The sequence below is a fragment of the Phaenicophaeus curvirostris genome, chromosome 4 (assembly GCF_032191515.1).
Source record: "Phaenicophaeus curvirostris isolate KB17595 chromosome 4, BPBGC_Pcur_1.0, whole genome shotgun sequence".
NCBI classification, from domain to species: Eukaryota; Metazoa; Chordata; class Aves; order Cuculiformes; family Cuculidae; genus Phaenicophaeus; species Phaenicophaeus curvirostris.
This window is the reverse complement of record NC_091395.1, coordinates 40573896-40594642: the sequence shown is the minus strand read 5'-3', so window position 1 is coordinate 40594642 and position 20747 is coordinate 40573896. Positions and strand designations below refer to the sequence as shown.

Below are 20747 nucleotides of genomic sequence, written 5' to 3'. Positions count from 1 at the left end.
TTAATAAAACAAGTGGAAGTCTTGGTGGCAGAAGACACTTGATTTCATAACTGAATTCCAAAATAGTAAGTAGAAAATAATGATTTTTTAACTTTTCCTGTTATTATATATTGAAATACAAAGACACAACCACGCAAAAATGTTTTTTCTCCCAAAATTAGCATTATTACTTTATTTGGTGATTCATTACAATCTGCAAATCCAATAGTCAAAAAAATAAACTAGGCTTAATGTTAAAGCATTTTACAAGCAAAATACTTTACTTTTTCTTTTCAATTTGCATAGGGTGGGATAAGTGTATTGGTTAGAGGATATAATGTACAGAAGAAACAAAACCATATTTCATTAAACTGTACTGAAGAGTGTTACGATCCTGTGAGTGAACAGAATTTAAACAGAACAGTAAACAGAAAACCATACACTTCAACATTAACAAGGCTGCCTTCGCATGACCATGATGCATCATGAAAGCTGCAAGCCACTGGGCTGTTTTTCTTACATTGTAGATCATCCTACTTCAAAGAAATTAAAGAGTTAAACAAGCCAGAATGCATCTATCTACTCTCATTTCTTTTCTACCAGAAAAAATGCCAGAATGTAGAGAGGGGATTTTTAAAGTTAGGTTCTGAAACCACTTATAGTAATGTCTGTCTCTCATTATTTTCAGTGTCACGGAGCTAGCAAGCTTAGAGCTTCATCCACACCTCTCTATTTATTATGACTGTGCATCCAGGTAAAAATTTATGGTTTTTTCTCTTTGTATCAGTAAACTGCAAGAGATCGTGCTCCTTTCCCATTGTAACCACGTCTTTGTTCTTCCAGCTTTATAAATCTGGCTTCAAAGTCTCACAAAACTAAACAATAGTTGAGCTATGTTGTAATAAAAAAAAAGAATATTAAATACCTTTGGTAAAAATAGATATATTTAACAAGTTTAGAAAAGCAAATAGTTATATTGTCAAAAAGAGAGTATAAAAATGTACACAATAAAAAATAATAAACAAACAAACAAACAAAAAAATCATCAGCCATAGTAGTAAGAATAAAGGCGCTGTTCTTTTCAATCTTTGCTTCCTTAGCTCATGTTATTGTCCAGTCTTTGTCCTAAAAGGCAGGATCTTTACTAGAATGTATGGAAAAATCCAGTCCTTCCTACCAGCATTAGACAAGTTAAGTTTAGTTTGGAACAACACAGTCTGTTTTAACCCAAGTTTATACAACAGAGAACACTTCGATTTAGAGTACATAGGAGTAGTTGAACACAGAAACAAAGATTTCAGGTGTTTCCAACCAGAGGCCAGATGCACTGGAGCTGTAGAAATGAGACAGCCAGCAGGATCAAGTTTCCATGATGTGAGCCTTCTAACTTTATTTTTACTCCTAAATTATAAATCCATGTATTTTCAAGAAAATTGTGGGGGACAAAACCAGTACATCTATTTTAAATCCCTCATTGATGCCTTTCTCCCATCCTTTCACTGGGCCTCCAAACAGAGCTGCCACACAACATATAATCCCAGTTTGGCTTCTCCTCTTTTTAGAGCTCACTGTAAATCTTGAAGATGGAAGCTCCCCAAAGCAAACAACTGAGATTACAGAAGGAGATAATGCACAAGCCCCATAATAGAATCAGCCATTGATTGCATGTGCTTTGAAAGAAAACAGCACAATTAAATCATGTTTATCCTTCAGTATTCCCTTTGCACACACAGTCACATTCCTCATGGTGTTCCAAGGGTACATCTGTCAATGATTTATGCAATCCCCGGATGCCAGTCCTTGGCTTCAGCTGAAGAACCTGAAGGAGAAGAAGCCAAGCATCAAGAAGACAGTAGGTGCTTTGTCACACAGTTGACTATGATCTAGATTGCACTGAAAACACACTGGATGATAGGAAGCCTATTGAAATAAACAGGTTGTCCTCAGCTGAATTTATTAATTTATTCCACCCACTAATTATTATTTTTGGTTTTACCTCAAGCCCTTTACAAAATCGATTAAAACATGTTGATCAGATCCTTGTTTTTATCAAAGAAGAGAGTCTTGCAGCCTCATATATCTACTTAATTTTCTTTAAGGGCTAATAATATAGTTAATCAAATAGAATTACTAGATACAATAAATAAAATAAATAAATAATACAGGAAATGGACAGATAGCTGCTCCTTCATGAAGTTCATATCTACTATCACAGAAAGCTGAAAAAGAAGGTGTGGCTGTGGTATGCCTGAACTGCACTGGTAAAACAAATGCCTCAGGAATGACTTAATAGTTCCACAGAAAAGCAGTTTAACTAGGAAAACATTACTTTTTTCTATTTATCACCTCATTAAAATTGTAAAAAAAATATTTACTGTAAGTGTAATACATCAAATTTTAAAATATCAATATTGGTGCATTCCCATAGTAAAAATAAATCCCCTAAATGGCTCTCAGTATTCCCATACATGCAAATGTAAATAAAAGCACATACCTCATGGTATTTTTTGGTGACTTTTGTTGGTACACATTGGCACTCATTGCAACTCTGATGACAACAGGCACAGTTTCCACCACAACGTTTAACCAGAAGACACAATGGCCAGAAGATGGTGTCGGTTCGCTTCAGCTCCTCCCTCAGTGACACTGAGAAGTTGCGAGGAGTACAGCTATACAATCGCACCTCCTCCTTTAGGAGGTTGAGGTCAACCACTGCGAAAAGACAAGCAAACGTTCTGCTCCGATTCCTGATCCAACTTTATTGATAATAAAGCAACTTCAGCAGTGCAGAACCCTTGAGGAAAGTTCTATTATGTGCAGATGGTACAATTCCAGCATACAAATATACAATTGCAATTATATGAATACCATGAAACGTAAATGGAATGACTCTTGTATAGGAACGTTCATCAATTATTTAATGATTCTGGCAGAGTTGGTTCAAATTAAACAAAGAAAGCTTTGGCTACTATGTTATAATAAATGTTTTATCCAAACAACCCTAATGGAGTTCCCTTTTTTCACATTTATACTATAAGCTCTAGTGTTGCTATTCTATATTAATTTTGGATTGGAGAAGCATACACAGTAATTAAGAAAACTGCAAAACTTCAAACACATTTTTAACTCATTTGCATAAAGTATTTAAACTTCTTCCCTGCAAAAATGTCAATTATTGCTTCTTTGCAAGGGCAATGTAAATACAAGGAAGAATCAAACCATATAAATCTAAGATGAATTCACTTCTACATACTAAGAACTTCAAGAAATTATGTCATCATCAATGAATACTGTATGGACAACAAAGTGCAAAAGTATCTGTATAGCTATCTATATAGTGATTCTATATAACTATTGTAAACTCCATTTTTCCCCTTCATAGCAGCATACATATGAACTTTTATTGGTTCTCTAGGTTTCATTTTTTTCATTTTCACTTTATGTGTCTTGAATAAAACACAGCTCCTCCTTGTAAGTACCTAACTTGAAGCACTAGTTAAAATATTAATATTTGGCACCAGTTTCCCTATAAACTAGTGCTACTTTATCACATCAAATTTTCACTACTCTAATGTTTGAAAAGAAAGTTCATGAAAAGATATGAAATAGGACAAACTCTTTTTGGTTCACCTTAGCTATATAGCCAAGAAATAACAGGCCTTGAAAGAGGCAGTTAAGAGTGAGAAAAATGAGATTGGTTCAGTGAAGAAATTAGTACAATTTTTACTTTGATGAAAAGCAATGTAATTTCATTTATTCCAGAAAAGCCAGACTATAATTATGACGATCCAGGATCCTTTATCTGAACTGATTATCTCTAGACCTGCCAAACCTACCACCATTAAGGAACAGAAGTTCTATGATAATATGGCTACTGAGATGATTGAAATAGTGTTCTCAAACAAAGCAGCAAAGAATTTTAAACCAACAGGTTTAGGCTCAAACAAGAAGTAACTGGGGAAAAAATATCCTGGTGCATTGACTTTACTTGACAAATACTTTACAGTTATTGTTAACAGTTTGTAAATAAAAAGCTATAAAATAAAGATAAAACGTGTTTCTGATCTGAATCACCACCCCTTTTTCCCTTTCAGTTGACTATGTAAAACGCCTTTGGATGTCACCAAGGAGAATTTCAGCCTATCAAGGTAAGATAATATGTCTCAATTCTTTTTAAATATGCAAGAAGTAAAGAGAATGTAGAAGCCGCATTTCTCTAGTAGAAATGCTCACTAGTACTGTCCCAGAAGCAGATCTTTGGGCAACAATTTCATTCTATGTTTCTTCAAACATTTTTTTCACAGATCACATCCATATACTGACATGCATAAGTAAGGGCTTGTTGTGAAAGGCCTGTTAAAGACACTGAAGCCTTTTTTCTGCTTGCACATACAATGAATGCTAAGCTAGGGCACTTCATTCCATCGCTATCAGTTTAACATAGGCTCCTAAATAAACAATCTGATTTTTAAAAGCAAAGAGTGTGTAAGAACTCCAATAAAGTTACTGATAGGATGCCAGCCTGCCTCCCACACTGCAAGAACATTCCTTGGAGAAAGCTGAGAAGGAGCAGTGGAAAAGAGAGAGAAAATTTCCAGGGGAGAGACTCACTGTGAGATATTAGAAATTATTTAAGCTGTTCTGATCAGCTAATAGCTGTAGGCTGAGTCACTTAGAGAGTGGACATGTCTACCTGCATTAACCAAGGATTGTGAAGAATAAGGGAGTACTTCTTTCTCCTGTTGTGTTTTCAAGCACATAAGTGAACTGTGTGAATGAGGATAAAATGCCTAGAACACAATGAGAGAAATGCTAGTTCTGCTAATGCTTTCATCTGGTAGATTCCTACAGGGACAGACTGCCTGGTAGAGTGAATTTCCAGAAGCTAAGCTTCTGCAGCCTAACATAGTTGCTGCTCAGCACTTCACCACAAGAAATGGAAAAAAAAATTGAGCACTGGTTCCTCTTCCAGCAAGTCTATCAACCAGTGAGAGAGAGAGAGATGCCTGCATGGCATTGTGCTTCTCCATTGCCTCCTGCCTACTAGCAGCAGCTGAGGAATACATTAATTTCCTGATACTAGCTGTAGCTATAACATAGAGGAAAGATCAATGCACTAAAATGAGCAGCAAGTATTACATATTTTGTCACAAAATTGGAATGAATTTCAAATCTACACCTCAAACCTGCAGTTCCAAATTTTATAAAAGTTCTGAGGAAGAATATGCAATCAGCTCCTGACAGACAGATTTTAGTGTGCCTTACAAGAGTCAGAAGAGATGAAAAATGTTTGGTTTCCATGCTTTACAATGTACTAAGGTATATTGCTATTATACCTCACAATGAACCCTTGCCCTACCTTATGTAATTCAATTTCATTAAAAGGTCTGTGGCAAATTTATCTAGTGCTTATATAATCACTTCTTTGAAGTGTGTGAATGAAGCTGTTATTTTTTCAAAGAGAATTTGTCTGTCCAAAATTTATTTTAACACACTGTGGGCATGAAGCTAGATGAGAGAATGTAAATATTCCCTTAAAAGTGTTTACTTAACCACAATAAAAGGTTATGTGGATTTCCCAAGTGCACTGAGTTACAGTACCTGTAATAATGTGAACATTTAAACACTCCTTCAACTTGGCTTCCACTCATATATCATGTTTGACACAACAGTCAAAGTTCTTTTGTCTAGCACTAACTCAGGAGAAATGGAAGGCACTGCAGTAGTACATGAATGGGAAACACTAAAATTAAAATAAGGGGAGAAGGAAAAAAGAGAGAAAAAATTGTAGATGCAATTAGGTCTACAGTAAAATCTGCTTCAAAAGTGTGCCTGCACTGGGACATAAATCCAAAGTAATTTATTTTTCCACCAGCTTGAAAGTAACTGTGTTCTGTAATTGGCAACACAACTGTTTGGCATCTTCTGGATGTGTATCCAGTATCACTGGGAACCCACTTTCCCAAAACATGTTTCCAGCTGGATGCTGATAGCAGTAGGATCTTTTCCATTTCTAAGGACCTTGGAGATGTTCCTGGGAGTGTAAGTTTCTTACTGGCTGTTACAAAACCCTAAATGAGGGGGGTAAAAAAAAGTCAGATAACTATACAAGAAAAGTATCTACTAAGGACTATGGCTGGATTGTGACTCTTTTCTTCTTCTTCTTAAGAGCTGAGAGTATGGGCTAATGATTATGCATACCTTTCTGTGGAAAGCAATGAGTTCACATTTTTGCACAGCAAAATATATTTTATTTTAAAGTATGTTTAATATTATAAAAGAATTTAGGACTATATTTAGACATCAAAGCCTCTGAACTTGGTGTTTCTTCTTTCCTGGCTAGAAGCTTTTGGAAGCATTTTATCCAGAGAAAACATCAGACACAGAAGTTCTCTGGAATTTAGTTTGTCTAAATATAGCCTTTTTCATATGAATTATTAAGTAAGAGTAGAGGACAATACTCCTCACTATCTAAAGTAACATACACTTCTAATTACAATTTCATTTAATCTAGATGTAAACTGATGCTCATCTATGAAAGCAGGACAGTAATTTAGCTTCTACTCTGAAATACTCTGAAAAAATTAAAAATATCTAATTATAGATCAAAGACTTTGAAAAAAATCAAACATTTTAGGGCATGCACTTCTCCCAAACATTTCTTAAAAGGTTTTTAAATACAGCAAGTGTACTACTAGAAGGAATAACATTTAAAAAAAAAATAGAGAAAGAAAAAAAAATAGAAGAAAAAGAAAGGGTTTCCTTTCCCTATCTATTGAATAGACCTAATAGTTAATAATATGTCATCTCAACTGGACATATTTTCTGCCTCAGGCTATTACATTACACACTCAGTAATGCAGTCTGAGGGTGGTCTCTTAAAGATAAATGTAGCAATACCGCGATATGTTTATTCGGTGGAAAAATCTGTTTCAGCATCTAACTGGAAGTCTTTAAAAGATTTACTCTGATAGTTTATTTCTGACATAAGTCTTGCAGGGGATGGCTTTTGTCTATATAGATGTTATCCAACACCTGCATTTTAGTTTAAGTGAAGTTTCACAAATTAAATTTGGTTTTCTCTCACTTACTCTATGTTTATGGAATACATTCAGTAAATACTGAATTTCTTCTATTAAGAAAGTGTTAAATGACTATCTGAAAGGCACAGTCAATTGCTGAAAGCTTTTAGAGATATTTCCACCTCTTTGACTCTTGGTTTAGTTGCTGTGTGAATATCTGTAACAAGATATGGAGGACAGAAAGGTTGATTTTTAGGCTCTGATCCAAGAATTAGCTGTCAAATACTTAAATATGACTTATCAAAGGTTTTAATTCCCCCCTTTTCTTGCTGATCAGATTGCAATGTAGCTTACATTCGTCAGAGGAGCCCATTCAGTTATGGTCATATACTTTCATTTACATGCTCTGTGGTAGGCAAGGAAGGAAATATTGTGTGTATGCTGTCAGTCCACATGGAATCCATAACCATGAAGTAGTGGACAGCATCTGGATATATGTGATAGAAAACTCATGAATGTCAAATGTAGATTGAAGAAAATGACTTGCTGTACAAGAAATAGCTCCACAAGTCTTGAATACATGACCTATTTTAAATCTGGTTAAATTGACATCTGCATGACCAAACTGGACATGAACACAGATTTCACGAGGTATCATGGAAGAGAAATATTTAGCTAATTGGTCCCAAATCATACGGTGTAGAGACTGGAAAAATTTGGAGGAAATAAACCACTTGCTCACATGATACAGCCAAGACGCGTTGCTAATTTGTGGAAAGAAATACCTCCCAGGTTCCCTACATAAAACTGCCTCGTCTGCTTCTATTTTATTTTTCCCTTTGTTACTTTATCCTGCTAAATTCCTCTAAGTTTCAAGTTTAGTTTTTGTCATTTATTCACCATAATATAGTGGTGAGGATAGCTAAAAACAATGATCTCTGCTGTATTTCTAACACATTCCCTTCTCACAACAAAAATTCAAGGTGAAGAATAACCTTAATTATTCATCTTTGTTAACAAAACACATCCTTGGAAAGCTGCAAGGCCAGACAGAAGAGTAATTTACCTCTTGATTTCCTCCCATGAATATAGGCCTTTCCAAGAAGTTGCCACGTTGGTCTATATAAATCTTCTAAATCCAGTTGCCACCGATCTGGTTCGAGATACCGGATGAGTTCTTCCACGGTACTAAATCCAGCAACAGCATTGTTTAATACATCTAATGGTAAAGCTGACGGGGGTAGCAAAGATGGGCTAGGTGCTTCTGTGTGGTGCTGCAATCAAAGCCGAGAGAAAAATATCAGTCAGAGGGTTAATGGATCTGCTTTGATGAAATGCTGTACTTTATGTTATACAGCTGGGAAAGTTTAGAAGTGGCTAATTTGTTTCCAATGTATAGTTTACCCAATAAAACAAATGACAAGAGTCAAAGTTCCTAAGTATTCTTCAGTGATAAGTATAAACAAACTTCCACTAGACCGTTTTCCTACCTCTCAGATTTCTAGCCTTGGAGATAGCATGTAGGATATACTTTGAAAAAGCTCACTGAGTGACAGATACGATTTTAGAAATAGAACAAAAAGTGATTTGAAAATGCACCCTCATTACAGGCAATTAGTGTAACTCTCTAGAAATCTGAGAAAACACACATTTTACATGCTGCCTTTCCTATGAAAATTAAACACAATCTTTGTCTTCTTGTCTTTCAGTGTAAAATATGAACATACCCTCTGACAAAGACAGCAAATATTCCTGCTTTCATCCATAGATGAAAAAAGGCACCAGTTGTGTTTCATAGAGTACTAAGAATAATGTTTCTGGTTAAGCAGTAATTAACAGAGTAATAACAACATCTGGCATTACTATAATTATTTCTCCTTCTAGAATTAAAAAAGAAAAAATGTTCCCAAAGATACCAGAAGTACTTAAATGCTGAAATTGAGTAACAAAAAAAGTCTGTGCACTTTCCCACAGCACAAATCTCACTGATGAATTCACTGGATTGGGGTATTGACAGGCAATTCAAGCAAAGTGAAACTTCTGGTTTTGCTTACTCAACAGTCCTTTTAAAATTATTTTCAAAAGAATTAAATAATTTAGGAAGGGAAGCCTAAACAGAAAGTTACTGCTGCATGACTGTAAGTGTCTTTAGGCTTTTATACGGGCAGACATTACTACTGACATTATGTCTACAGTACTATGCTAGAGTAATTTATCTGTACCATGTAAGAAAAGATTTGAACATACTGCTGATTTACAGGATGGAAAGGAGAAGAAATCTCAAACTTCAATGCACAATGCTGCATGTATCTCTGCTCTCAAGTGTGGTCCATGCAAGTTTTATAGAAAATTTATTCAGTATAAGCACAGTCAGGTTTTGGAAAAGGGCCTGCACAGTGTCAGTCACTGGAGTCTTTCAATACTTGCCTTGATAAAGCCCTGAGCAATGGTCTGATCTCAGAACTGACCCTACCTTGCACCGGAGGTCAAAGTAGAGACCTCCTGAGGTCCCTTGCTGAATTTTCCTACAACAATCCTACAGAATAATATTAAGAATGAAAGACTGAATGTTCCTCGAATAAGTGAACTAAGGTGCTTCTTGCCCTGTCCATGTGCAGTGCTTGTTAGTACTGCACAACAATTACATATGTATTTAAATGTTTATTGATATTTATTAATATTCAGTTTTATATAGATTTACATTAATATATGTATAAAATCCCCACTACTTAGTGTCAAAATGGCACTCTGAGTACTCTAATGTGAATTGTATATATACTGTAATATATTTCAGCAACAATGTCAAATCAGTTGCATTCATTTACCTTTGAAAAAGGATCAAATTGATGAGAAATGTAAATATTATGCAGGAAAAATATTTAATAAAATAATCCTCGCAACACTACATACTAAACAGCAGTTTTCTAAAATACATATGCCTGTTACAGCTGTGTTTCATATCAATAATTATAGTTGCCTTTCTGAGCTATCAATTCTGAATAATTATTTTTGCTTTCAGCTAAATGTGTGGTTGAAAGGGCAATAAATGGAAGTAACCACCATGTCCTTCATGTTTTTTTGCTTCAAGGGTTTTTCTCCATGTTGAAGAAATGCAGTCACTAGAATGATTTATGCTGCTTTTTCAACTGGGAATCTTGCAAAGATAGTACAAAATACAGATCTAGTGTGCTACTACTATTAACTTTACCATATTTTTATTGTGCTTATCGAGTAGCATTTCCAAAAGAGTGAGTAAAGTTGTTTCTTCCAATTCTGGATGAATATAGATTTAAAAAGTTAAAATATTTTCTTCCTCTTCTCTCCACTAGCCACATTAACAATAATAACATGTTGATCCATCTATTAGGTTATGATAATAAAGCAACAGATTCTAGTCTATAATATAAATATTTGCTCTTATCAAAACCTGCTACTTGGCAAGTTTCAAAATAGTCCTGTGACAATATAATTGAGATGGTAAAAAACAAATATTCCAAAATTATTCTTCCTGTTTTTCTACACAATGATGTATTCACAACAGTCACATTTCCTGGTTTGAAGGTGTAAGTTTTTGTTAAGGTGAAAGAAAAAATATATTAGGATCAAACAGCAGAACTACTATCTGAAAAAAAAAAAAAAAGAAAAAGCTGGGGTTTTTTTCCAGCTGACAAATTTACTCTCACTGATATTGGCATTTTTTTTGTTGCTAATGAAATAGATAGATTTCAGATGGAAATCCATAGCCTAGAATCTATTTCCACATTTAAAACTTAGAACATGCATGCTTAGCAATACATATATAGGAACTAACCTACCGATTTATATTATTCTGGATTAAGTAGGCATGTGCCTGATGAGGGAATAATGAATCATTACACTTAATGGTAACACAATTAAAGCTGTCATCACTTTCTAATCATTCCTACAGCAAACTGAAAGAAAAATTAATTCAAACAGCAAAATTGTACAACTTTGAAGATGAATGATTTAGGATAAAGTAGTTAAAATCTCAAGATTAAGAAGGATTTTTTTCCAATAATGTCTTCATTTAGTCAATTTAAATGACAGTTAAAATGTACCAAAAAAATAAAGATAATTGATATCATAAAGCTATAAATGCTGTAATTTATATTTATAACAGAATAACCTTTATGAAATAGCAATTCTATAAATTGTTTAGTATAAATGGTAGTTTAAATTATATTCTACATTTTTTTACTTGCTTAGGTACTACTTATTTTATAATTCAAATCCTTTGGACAGAACAAATAGGGTGGCATAAATGGTACTGTTTAAAATTATGCCTAGGAATTTTATACTTTTTACAATTTCATTCTGTTTTCTGTTTTCTCAGAGTTGTTGTTTTTTGTTTGGTTTTTTTTTTAATCTACAGGTAATCGCAGTAAGGATTTACTCTTAGAGAAGTTAAGAGGAGAAAATGACTAAATGTAAGAAATTAAAACTCAACTTCATTGATGGGACATACCTCTTAAAACAACCAAATCCAAAACTTCAAAACTCTGAAATGTAGCATCATTGTGGCAACATCAAAATGCTGAAATGCTCTACTTATTAAATAGAACTTTCCCTCACTTTATAGCAAGTCCATCGGTTCTATTGCAATTCCTTCTAACTAAATAATCTCAGATAAAAATCCAGGTAACAAGAATTTAATCTACATCTTTCTTGATACTCCTACTCTGACCCTTGCCTCCTCCTGCACGTCTGACACAAACTGATGTTGTCAAGTCACTTTCTGTTCAATGCTACCAAGTTGGTCTCAGACGTGCAACTTCACGAACCAAACACTGATGTATAAGCCTCAGAGGAGGACCACCAATAAGCTCTACCTGTTTTTCCCACTCAGAATTGATGGAGACAATGAAGATGATCTTACAATGTATTGTCAATTGTACATCTTTTCTATAACTGGCGTCACCGAACTTATTCAACAGAACTATATCATGTTTTCCCTAACAGGTCAGCTAGCACGCAATCAGTCTTTGACATAACAGACATCTCTGTCTGACAGGGGAGACATAATCCAAAGACAGTAGACACCTGCTTATGTATAGCAGCTATCCAAAATACCTTTCCTGATTGAGATCAGTTAGTAGTAAGTGAAGTTCTCCAAGCTTTTCTACAAGAAATACTAATCATAGTAAAAATTGTTTTCTGCCATAGCAATGCATCCTCCTTTAATATGGTGGTTTAGGTTTGAGACCACCTCTTTTATTTCTTTGCCTGAGCATGAATATTTTCTATCAAGACAGATTTCTGTAGAACAACGCAATTCCTCTAGCAAACAAATCTCTCCATCGTTTTTGGTTTCATGCCCAGGAACCAATTTCAATTTACTTTAATAAGAATAAACAAGTTTCAAACCCAGATAGAGCCAAACAGTTACATCTTTGCTGCTGGATAAAATTATTCAGGATGAAAACCAGAGCAGAAATCATAGGGCTTCTGGTGTTCTGCAGAGCAGCCAAGAATGACAATTAGTGTTGGATCAAACAGAACTTTCATTGGTCTGTTTATACTGTATTTCTGTATGTGTACTTCAGTCTATCAAAACAAATACCTTATAAAAATCTCTTAAGGTGTTTACAAGCTTTAAAGACTGACAAATAGACCAAATTTAGACAACAGCCTAAGATGTTGGCTTGGAAAAAAGGAAGGGAGTAATATAAAGACAAACTTCACAGAATTATCCAGTCCTGAAGAATATACATAGTAACAGTATGCCAGAAGAAACTTAGGGTGCTCACAATGCTAGTTGTGCCCTATTAAAGGAATCAAAGACACTCCATCTAATCTCTTTCTCAAAAGGGACATAGTGGGACATTTATACCTAATAGTAGAATAAGAAGGTAACCATCAGTGAAGCAGTAAACATGAACAAAAAATGCAACATATGAACTTGAAATTACCCAGCTGAAGCTCCAACCTATGATTTACTACATAGCCTAATTTGAAGACTTGTGATTAAATACATGTTCTGATACGTTTCCTGTGTGATCCTGAACATAAGTGTTTAGGCCATAGCAGCATCTCCTTGCTACACCAGCATGACTATGTATCATAAACAAGAAGTAATCTTTCTTAAAAAGAATACTTCTCATTTCCCCTATTCTTTAACCACAATCTTGTGTTGTAGAACTTCAAATCTAAGCTATCACAATCAAAAGCACAGCAGCCGCTAACACAAACATTTCTAGATTCACTCAGGCTCCAGGAATTTCATAGCACAGAGGTTTGTAACACAGCCTTATCAAATCTGTAAAATAAGCATAAGGGCAACTCCTTGATCTCACAAGTCCTGTGAAAGAATAAAATAAACATTTATTAGATACTTATTATTGATTTCTCTGAAGAATCTATAAGTATTTTAGGTAGATAGAGGGTAAAATCTTGAATATGAGACTGTATGTTATAACCTTTCTTGTTCTGACACTATTCATCTGTTCTTCTCTTGCACTGAACCTGCTCCAAGGAAAAACAATTCAGAACAAAACAGCACTCACCTACAATCTACTCAAGATCAGCTCTTAAGGAACATCATGATCTAAGTAAAGCCTTTCTTTTCCTCCTGTCTCATAGGATAGGACTGTCAAAGCACTGACACTACCTTCTTCCAGTTAAAGGAGAGACAAAAAGTAATTTTGTTGGTTTGCTGCAGCCAGGAGCAAGGAATTTCAGGTTTAATAACCCAATCACTAAGTTAAGACTGGAACAACAGAAACAAGTGAGTCAAATACTTGGCATGACAGGACACTTACAAATAGAGAACAATATGTCTAAAATAATTCCCCCTTCACAAAAGAAAGCCTCTTTTTTTTTGATTTCTTGTCTTGAAGAAAACATTCTCAGACAGTTTCTGAGTGAAAATCCATTCATCAGTTGGCACACTTTGGAGAAACTATTAAACATCAGGATGGTTTAATCAAATTAGTAGCGACTTAACAAAGAAAACCTCAGAGGAACCTGCCCTTCTCAGAAAACCAACTATGATCAGTATTTTGAAAGAAATAATGTGTTTCTTCCACTGAACTATCCTTACAGCTTTTTCTTTTATATTATTATACAGACACACTCCAAGTCCAGCTTAGATTTAAAGATATGTTCTTGAAACTCATGGTACATGCACATTCTTGTAACATGCAATAAAGAAAGCCTGTTTTCTTCTTTTATAATCACATATATCCCTCTTGTTAGCATCATTAGAAGCTGTGAGAGAGAGCAGATATCCAGCTCTTTCTGAGTTTGCCCTGAAGACACAGAAGCTTCTTGGCATAACAACAGCTTACTTTTTTTTCCCATAGGAACATGCAGCGATAATTGAAAAGCCTCTAGAAATTCTGACCTACCTAAAAAAAGCACAATTTTTTATTTGCTGTCATGTATGCAGTACACAGTCTAATCCATTTGTGAAAGCCTGTCACTTGTAAAGCCATCTCTGTGCAACGTGAACGTTCACCACTGCTATACAAAATTTTAGTCCTCTTCAGGTGGAACTGTAGCAAGAAGTAGAGATGATTTGTAGCAGGGCCTGTGTGCCACCACCTAGGCAAAGGAATCAGGTTCCAGGATCCTCTTCTTGTGCCTCCAGCAAAGGAATGAAAAGAAGAAGGAACAAAGGCAGATATCCAATTTAGTCTAGCAAAGTCAGGGAATGAGGTAAGGATGTTTACCTGCATGTGACAGAGATGGAAGCCAGGAAGGCCGTCACAGTTGCCATCCATTGCAGCACTTCTTACTTCTCTAGCTGAAGTTACTGCTGCAGTAGTGAGGATGGTTGTATGAGAGAGACAGCAGATCCAGAGCTGCCAAGTAGGGACATCTGGTAAATTAAGATCCAGGGGCACTGAAGTAAACATGCATCTCATTCAGTTATCCTCACTTCAAGGACATCCGTCAGTCAAATGACAGACAGGTATAGGTACCAGCCTTCCTAAATTTAATCAGCTGCTCTACATGAGATCCAGAAGGCAAGATGACAGCCTCCTCTTTCCTCACTGGGCCTTTGCCTTTCTGCCTTTTGCAGGCTCCATGAACTTTCTGTTCTTATATTCTTCTACAACCGCTTATCCAAAGCTTGTCCAGCCTCTCTTCATACGCATGCAGGGCTTTCCTTTTATCTCACTGAGGACCTTATTTCCTGAGTATCCATGTGCTTGCGCTGATTTAAATCTTAAAGCCAGACAGAGATGGCTTTCCAAGTTCTATATGTTTTTTTTTTTTCTGTTATGGCACTTTGAGGACTGACTGCCAAATTGTGTGTAATTTCTACTCTCGTTTCTGTAACTGCCAGCAGGAGAAAACATCACAAGGGAAACCAAATGCATTCCTGCCTTTCTGTCTTTGCCTGCCACAGGTGTGAATAAAAGAATAAAGGCACACATAAGTAGTGTTTGAAGCAGCCTAACATTTCCTGAGATTAAAGTTTTGAGATAAAAATGTATTTTTTGGAAAAGTTTTAAATATTCCCCCAGAATTTCTGTGCAGTTCACAGAAAAGGCCTGGAATTCTAATTCTTGTGGAAACAACTGGGAGATGCTCTCAAGGAAACCAGCAGCATGGAAATAGCACAGGTTGTCACTACTTATCAGCTTTCTTCTGGCAAGTTGCAGCTTCTTGCCTGAAGCCTATGCACCCTGACACCCTTTGAAATACACAGCATCAGTGTGAGAGCCACTCTCGTGAAGGCAAAGATGACACACATCTGGAGCAAGGTCGTATACTCTCAGAGAATGCCATTAATATCAATAATCTCTGGAAGCCATTTTCGAAAAACATTAGTGATTTCGTTAGGTCTTATAATAAATATCTGCAATCATGTATATGTACACACATATGTATATTTATACATATAAAAATGCATTTTGCTTTTTTACTGTGATCACATGTATCAGTAATAATTCGTACTAATTCATTTTAAAGGCAAATAGCAGAAAACTAATGCTGCTAATGCTAAAACTACTGCATTGTATGGAAAACCTTATTGTCAATACATTTTACAACAGTTGTAGAGTTTTCTCTTTGTAGAAAGTATATACACAGAGAACTATCTTTATTTGATGCAGTTGCATAGAATTTTTTTTTTCTGTACATCTGATAAATTGTACCAAAGCAACATATACTATTTCCTCAGGATTTCATAAACACTACAAAATTACCAAATTTCTCTCTCCGGTGTCTCCTTTACTGAAAATATTTGTTATCCTACAAACTGATCCAGTGATTCTTGTATTATTTTGGGCAAGAACATCCATTCACAGATTTATTCTTTTGGTTAATTAAGGAAAGAAGAAGTATAAAAAAACCTCTCCTTGAAAGCTGTGGCACCAGCATCTCTGGTGACTGCAGCAGTCTCAAAAGATGAAGCTAAAATTTCTGCAAACCCTAGAATCAAAAATACAGATTCAGCCTGCTAGCTGCAAGAGTCATTGAGTTTTGATGTTTTTCTACCTTTGCCATGGGTTTTTACTGTTTTCAATCATATTAGGAATTTGTCGCTATAGTACTGAATGATAAGATTCTAGACAGAAAACTCAAAAATATACAAGATCTCACATGACTCAGACATATTTCAAATCAGTATCCAAAAACTTTAAATTATAACCAACTAAATAATTTTATTTCTTATATTATTTCAACATTCAATAAAAATACTTATTCTAATTCAGATTATACGCAATACTATTATTTATATCCACATTTCATGGAGTATGAAGTGTATGTAATTACCTGCTTAAAACAACTGAAAATAGACTGTGTATTGGCAAAATGAAGTCCCCAAATAATTACTCAAGTATAGCTTCTCTCATCCCAATCTCACAAAATCTGTGTTTCGAGAATGTCCCTCAGTATGTGTTTTGCTTACAGTATAGTGCAAAAGCAAGCAAAAAACCCAGTGTCGAAGAAATGTTGTTATCATCTCCAAGTCTGATAACATTTTTTTATATGCACAGAACTGTCTTAAACAAATTAACAGTTGCAATGTATCATTTCAATGTGTTGAACATGTGAGGGAATGCATATCTTTTATAAGCATGTGCTGAAAGTTGGGTTGAATCACTTGTAGTGGACATCATCATGAGTCTTCTGTCTTGACAAACCTCTGTCCAGGACAGTAGGTTAACACGTGTGAAGTGTTTACCTAAATAGTAACTGTCCTCCCTATCTTAGCATCTTCCTATCACCTCTTCCTTGCTATACAAAATACACATTATAATATTTAAGTATGTTTAAAGTTCATCTTCTGCTTATCTATCATCTCTCACTGTTAAAAGCCACCTGCAGTCTCATACCTATTTCCAGGGCAGAACTCTATTGATTACTTGCTGTTTTCACCTCATGCTGCTCTCACTGAGGAGCTAAAGAAGAACTCTATCAAGACCCTTCCGAAACTACTTCTTCATTATTTCACTGCTTCATGGCTTTCTATATATCTTCATTATCACCTTTTTATATTCCAGCTATAAGCTCCTGAGGTAGTTTGGTTTTTTCTTTATGCTTGAATTATACTTGTCATTAAGGCAATAGGGTACTTAATGACTGTTTTTAACAGTAATAACAACACTTCGCAGTAAAACAGTCTTTCATGGATGTTCAAAGATCCCTTTACCTTCATTTTGTGAATATAAACTTACATGCAAAAATGTGTAGGGTCAATAATACAGATGTATAAATATAATTATACAGCCTTTATCACACTTAATGCTATTGGTCGAAGCTGATTATTTCTTCTTTATATACAGTAAAGAAGCATTGCAACTGATATATTTTTGTCCATTAAATCATATTTTTTTGAATTTTATGTTTTGATGAATGCTATATTTTACCTGCAATTCCTTTCTAGAAGGGAAATCTTACAAAGAATAACATATACAATGCTTAGAAAAAGCAAGGGAATCTCTCTTCTCAGTTTTAAGATGAGATCCTAAAATTCCTTTTTACAGTTTAGATCAAAAGTCATATTTAGTGTACAGAGAGCCCTGCCTCCAAGACTTAGCTGAACTTTAGCGGAAAGGGAGAGCCAAAGGAATCGCATCATAGATTAACTTCTTTCACTGAAGCTTTGATACTATGCAAGTCCTGTACACACACCTATTGCAGGCTGAAATGTAGAATAGGAACGATTTGCAACAGAACAATCTAAATTACCATCTAAACTGAGGAATATCTTTGTAATTGTACAAGCAGTAATGTAAGAGCATCAGATGAGTAAATGCAAGAGATTCCCACAACCAGACTGCAGTGAGAAGCAATGAATGTTTGCTCAAATCTTATTATTAATGGGGTTACCATGATTATTAATCACTTCACCTGTAGACATATCCAAAATTCATACAGGAAACACACTTGCATTTATGATTTACAGAAGGATTTTTTTTTTCTGTACACAATGCTCTAGTTTTTACTTGACAGACAGTAGCTTATAAAGAATAAACAGTCAACACGAGTGCAGCTGTTTACAATATAAAAAAGTTTTTGTATATCCTTCTATAACAGAGGATGTGGTCAGCCATAATTAAAGGACATCATATTTGCAGACTTTTTAAAAATTACTTATTTTACTCAATAAAAAGTGTAACCAAATGGAACAACAGCAAGCGTTGTGAGTCAGTGAATGAGCTGCTCTTTAAGTTCCCTCTAGGTATTAGAAGTGGGTAGCTGTTGTTACGAAAATGTTTACTTATCCTGTTAGGTTCACAGGAGGTTCATCTAACATTAAACACTAGGGATGAGTGTTTATTACAACTGGAAAGTGTATTTGGCAAGGACAATGATAATTACTCCTACAGTACATGCAATTTTAATTTGATCCTTCAGTATACATGTTAAATTGCATTCCACAACAGGTTTCTGTTCATTTCATATCACTATAAAAGGAACACACCCAACATTCCTGTACAGCAGACGTTGCAAATCAGAGCTTGTCCTGCCTTGAAGGTAGAAAGTCCTCGAACAAAACATTACTTTGCAAGGAAAGAACCTCAGATCTGTCCTCAAGTATTGGTTCCTAGTGTCATCAGATTTATTAGAGATTTACCATACTTTAAGATTTGTGAAGAAAAATCTTTTGTATTATTCATCACATTTAAATTTGCTTTATATGTAGCATACACGTCTCAACCCAAAAGGCATCGTAGAGACAAAGGCTACATTGCTCAGATAACGACTCTTATACTGTTTAAGCAAACTAGATTTATAATTTGTGAGCCAGCTTTTACAGCCCCATACTGCTAACAATAATGTTGTCCTAACATAATCCTAATATTCAGCTGTATCTCTTCTATCTACATAATTTCCACTATCTATATTTCTTAATTTGTGTTTCATGTTACCTCATTATACTTTCAAATACATTATGCACAGTAGTATATCTGATTACACAACAACTAAATGGCAAAATTAATTGGGAAAGTGTACTTAATAATAGAAATCTAAGAAAAACATTTTAAAACCCCTGCATTTAGGAATAAAACACTGAAAATATAAATGCAAAATTGCAAGCACAGAAGTCCCGGAATAGAATAAACAGTGTTAACAGTGACCAAAACCTGAATAGGAGACGATGAAACTTTGTTATGAAAAAGACAAACCTCATTCAGATATATTAGAAATGGCACCATAAATCCAAACTACTGAGCCGCCAGAGAGGTCTCAGCTGAAATACAGTGTTCAAATTTATCTCTGACAGTTCCAATATATAGGCAGAGAGAAAGAGCATATTCAGATGAACGAGCAAGAAGATAAAGAAAACTTGAACTATTATAAAAGATTGAGTGATACAAGTTTCTTCAATCTCGACAAGGCTAGGTTGACAGAAGATGTGATAACAAACATGTAATAGACAATCAGATGATCATCTGTTCCCTAGTCCATCAATGACAGGAAAGATTTGTGTTACATATTAGAAAAAGCTTTATACTATGTAAAGCAGTGCAACAGACAATTGGGGAAATCTCTGAAATCTTCATTCCTGAACTTCAGGAACAGTACAAATATTTAGCAAGAATGAGCTTGGTCTATGTGCTCCCTCCTTAGAGCAGGAGAATGGCTTGGAAAAGGTCCCACTGAATTCCCTTCCAGCCCTGTATTTCTGTGATTACATTACACAGAATCTATCTGGTAACCTCGCTGTTTCTTGAAAACTTGCAAAATAATGCTGAAAGAAATGCTGAATTCTAAAACCAAATAAATTTTAAATCTACACCATTCACTAGCTGTGCCCAAACTCTTCTTTCTCAGTGAATATTTCACCACTTGTAAATTTTAACCCTTTAGATTTATTCTATTAATGGTGTAATAATAATGACTAACCACGTGCCTGCGTACCTAAATGCAGAATATTTGGTAAAAGTATGTTTTGGGTTTTTTTGCTGCACATCAACCCACAGGACTTTAACTCACATGAGGATATGAAATTAATGAAACTACTCCAATTTTGGACTTTAGTTTAGCTACTAACTCTTGAATAAATGTATGGAGTCAGAAGATTTTAATAAAAGTCACTTCCTTGAGAGCAGCAGAAGTTCCTTTGGCAATATCATTTACAAATTCTTTGAAGCCTAAAAATAGTATGTAATATAACCCATATAAGATGATGGTTTTAGCATCAGCTGTAAAATAAAAGAAATTGCATTTCTGCCATGCTCTACTTTTTCAATCTATATGGTTGCTATTTAAACTGGATCCTCCAAACATGGTTTGAAAGCAGACTAGTTCATTCTATTTGTA

At 34.9% G+C, this 20747-nt stretch overlaps 1 protein-coding gene across 1 annotated transcript in view; it reads right to left on the bottom strand.

Moving 5' to 3' along the window:
* Positions 1 to 660: 660 nt before the first annotated feature.
* Positions 661 to 20747, bottom strand: part of PDGFC (platelet derived growth factor C) — a 131831-nt gene continuing 111744 nt past the window's right edge. Inside the window, exons 4-6 of the mRNA XM_069855854.1 lie at positions 8068 to 8275; positions 2474 to 2691; positions 661 to 1798 (exon numbers count right to left, since the gene is read on the bottom strand). Of these exons, the coding sequence (XP_069711955.1) occupies positions 1682 to 1798; positions 2474 to 2691; positions 8068 to 8275 (543 nt within the window). The 3' untranslated portion in view covers positions 661 to 1681. The remainder of the gene's footprint in view (positions 1799 to 2473; positions 2692 to 8067; positions 8276 to 20747) is intronic.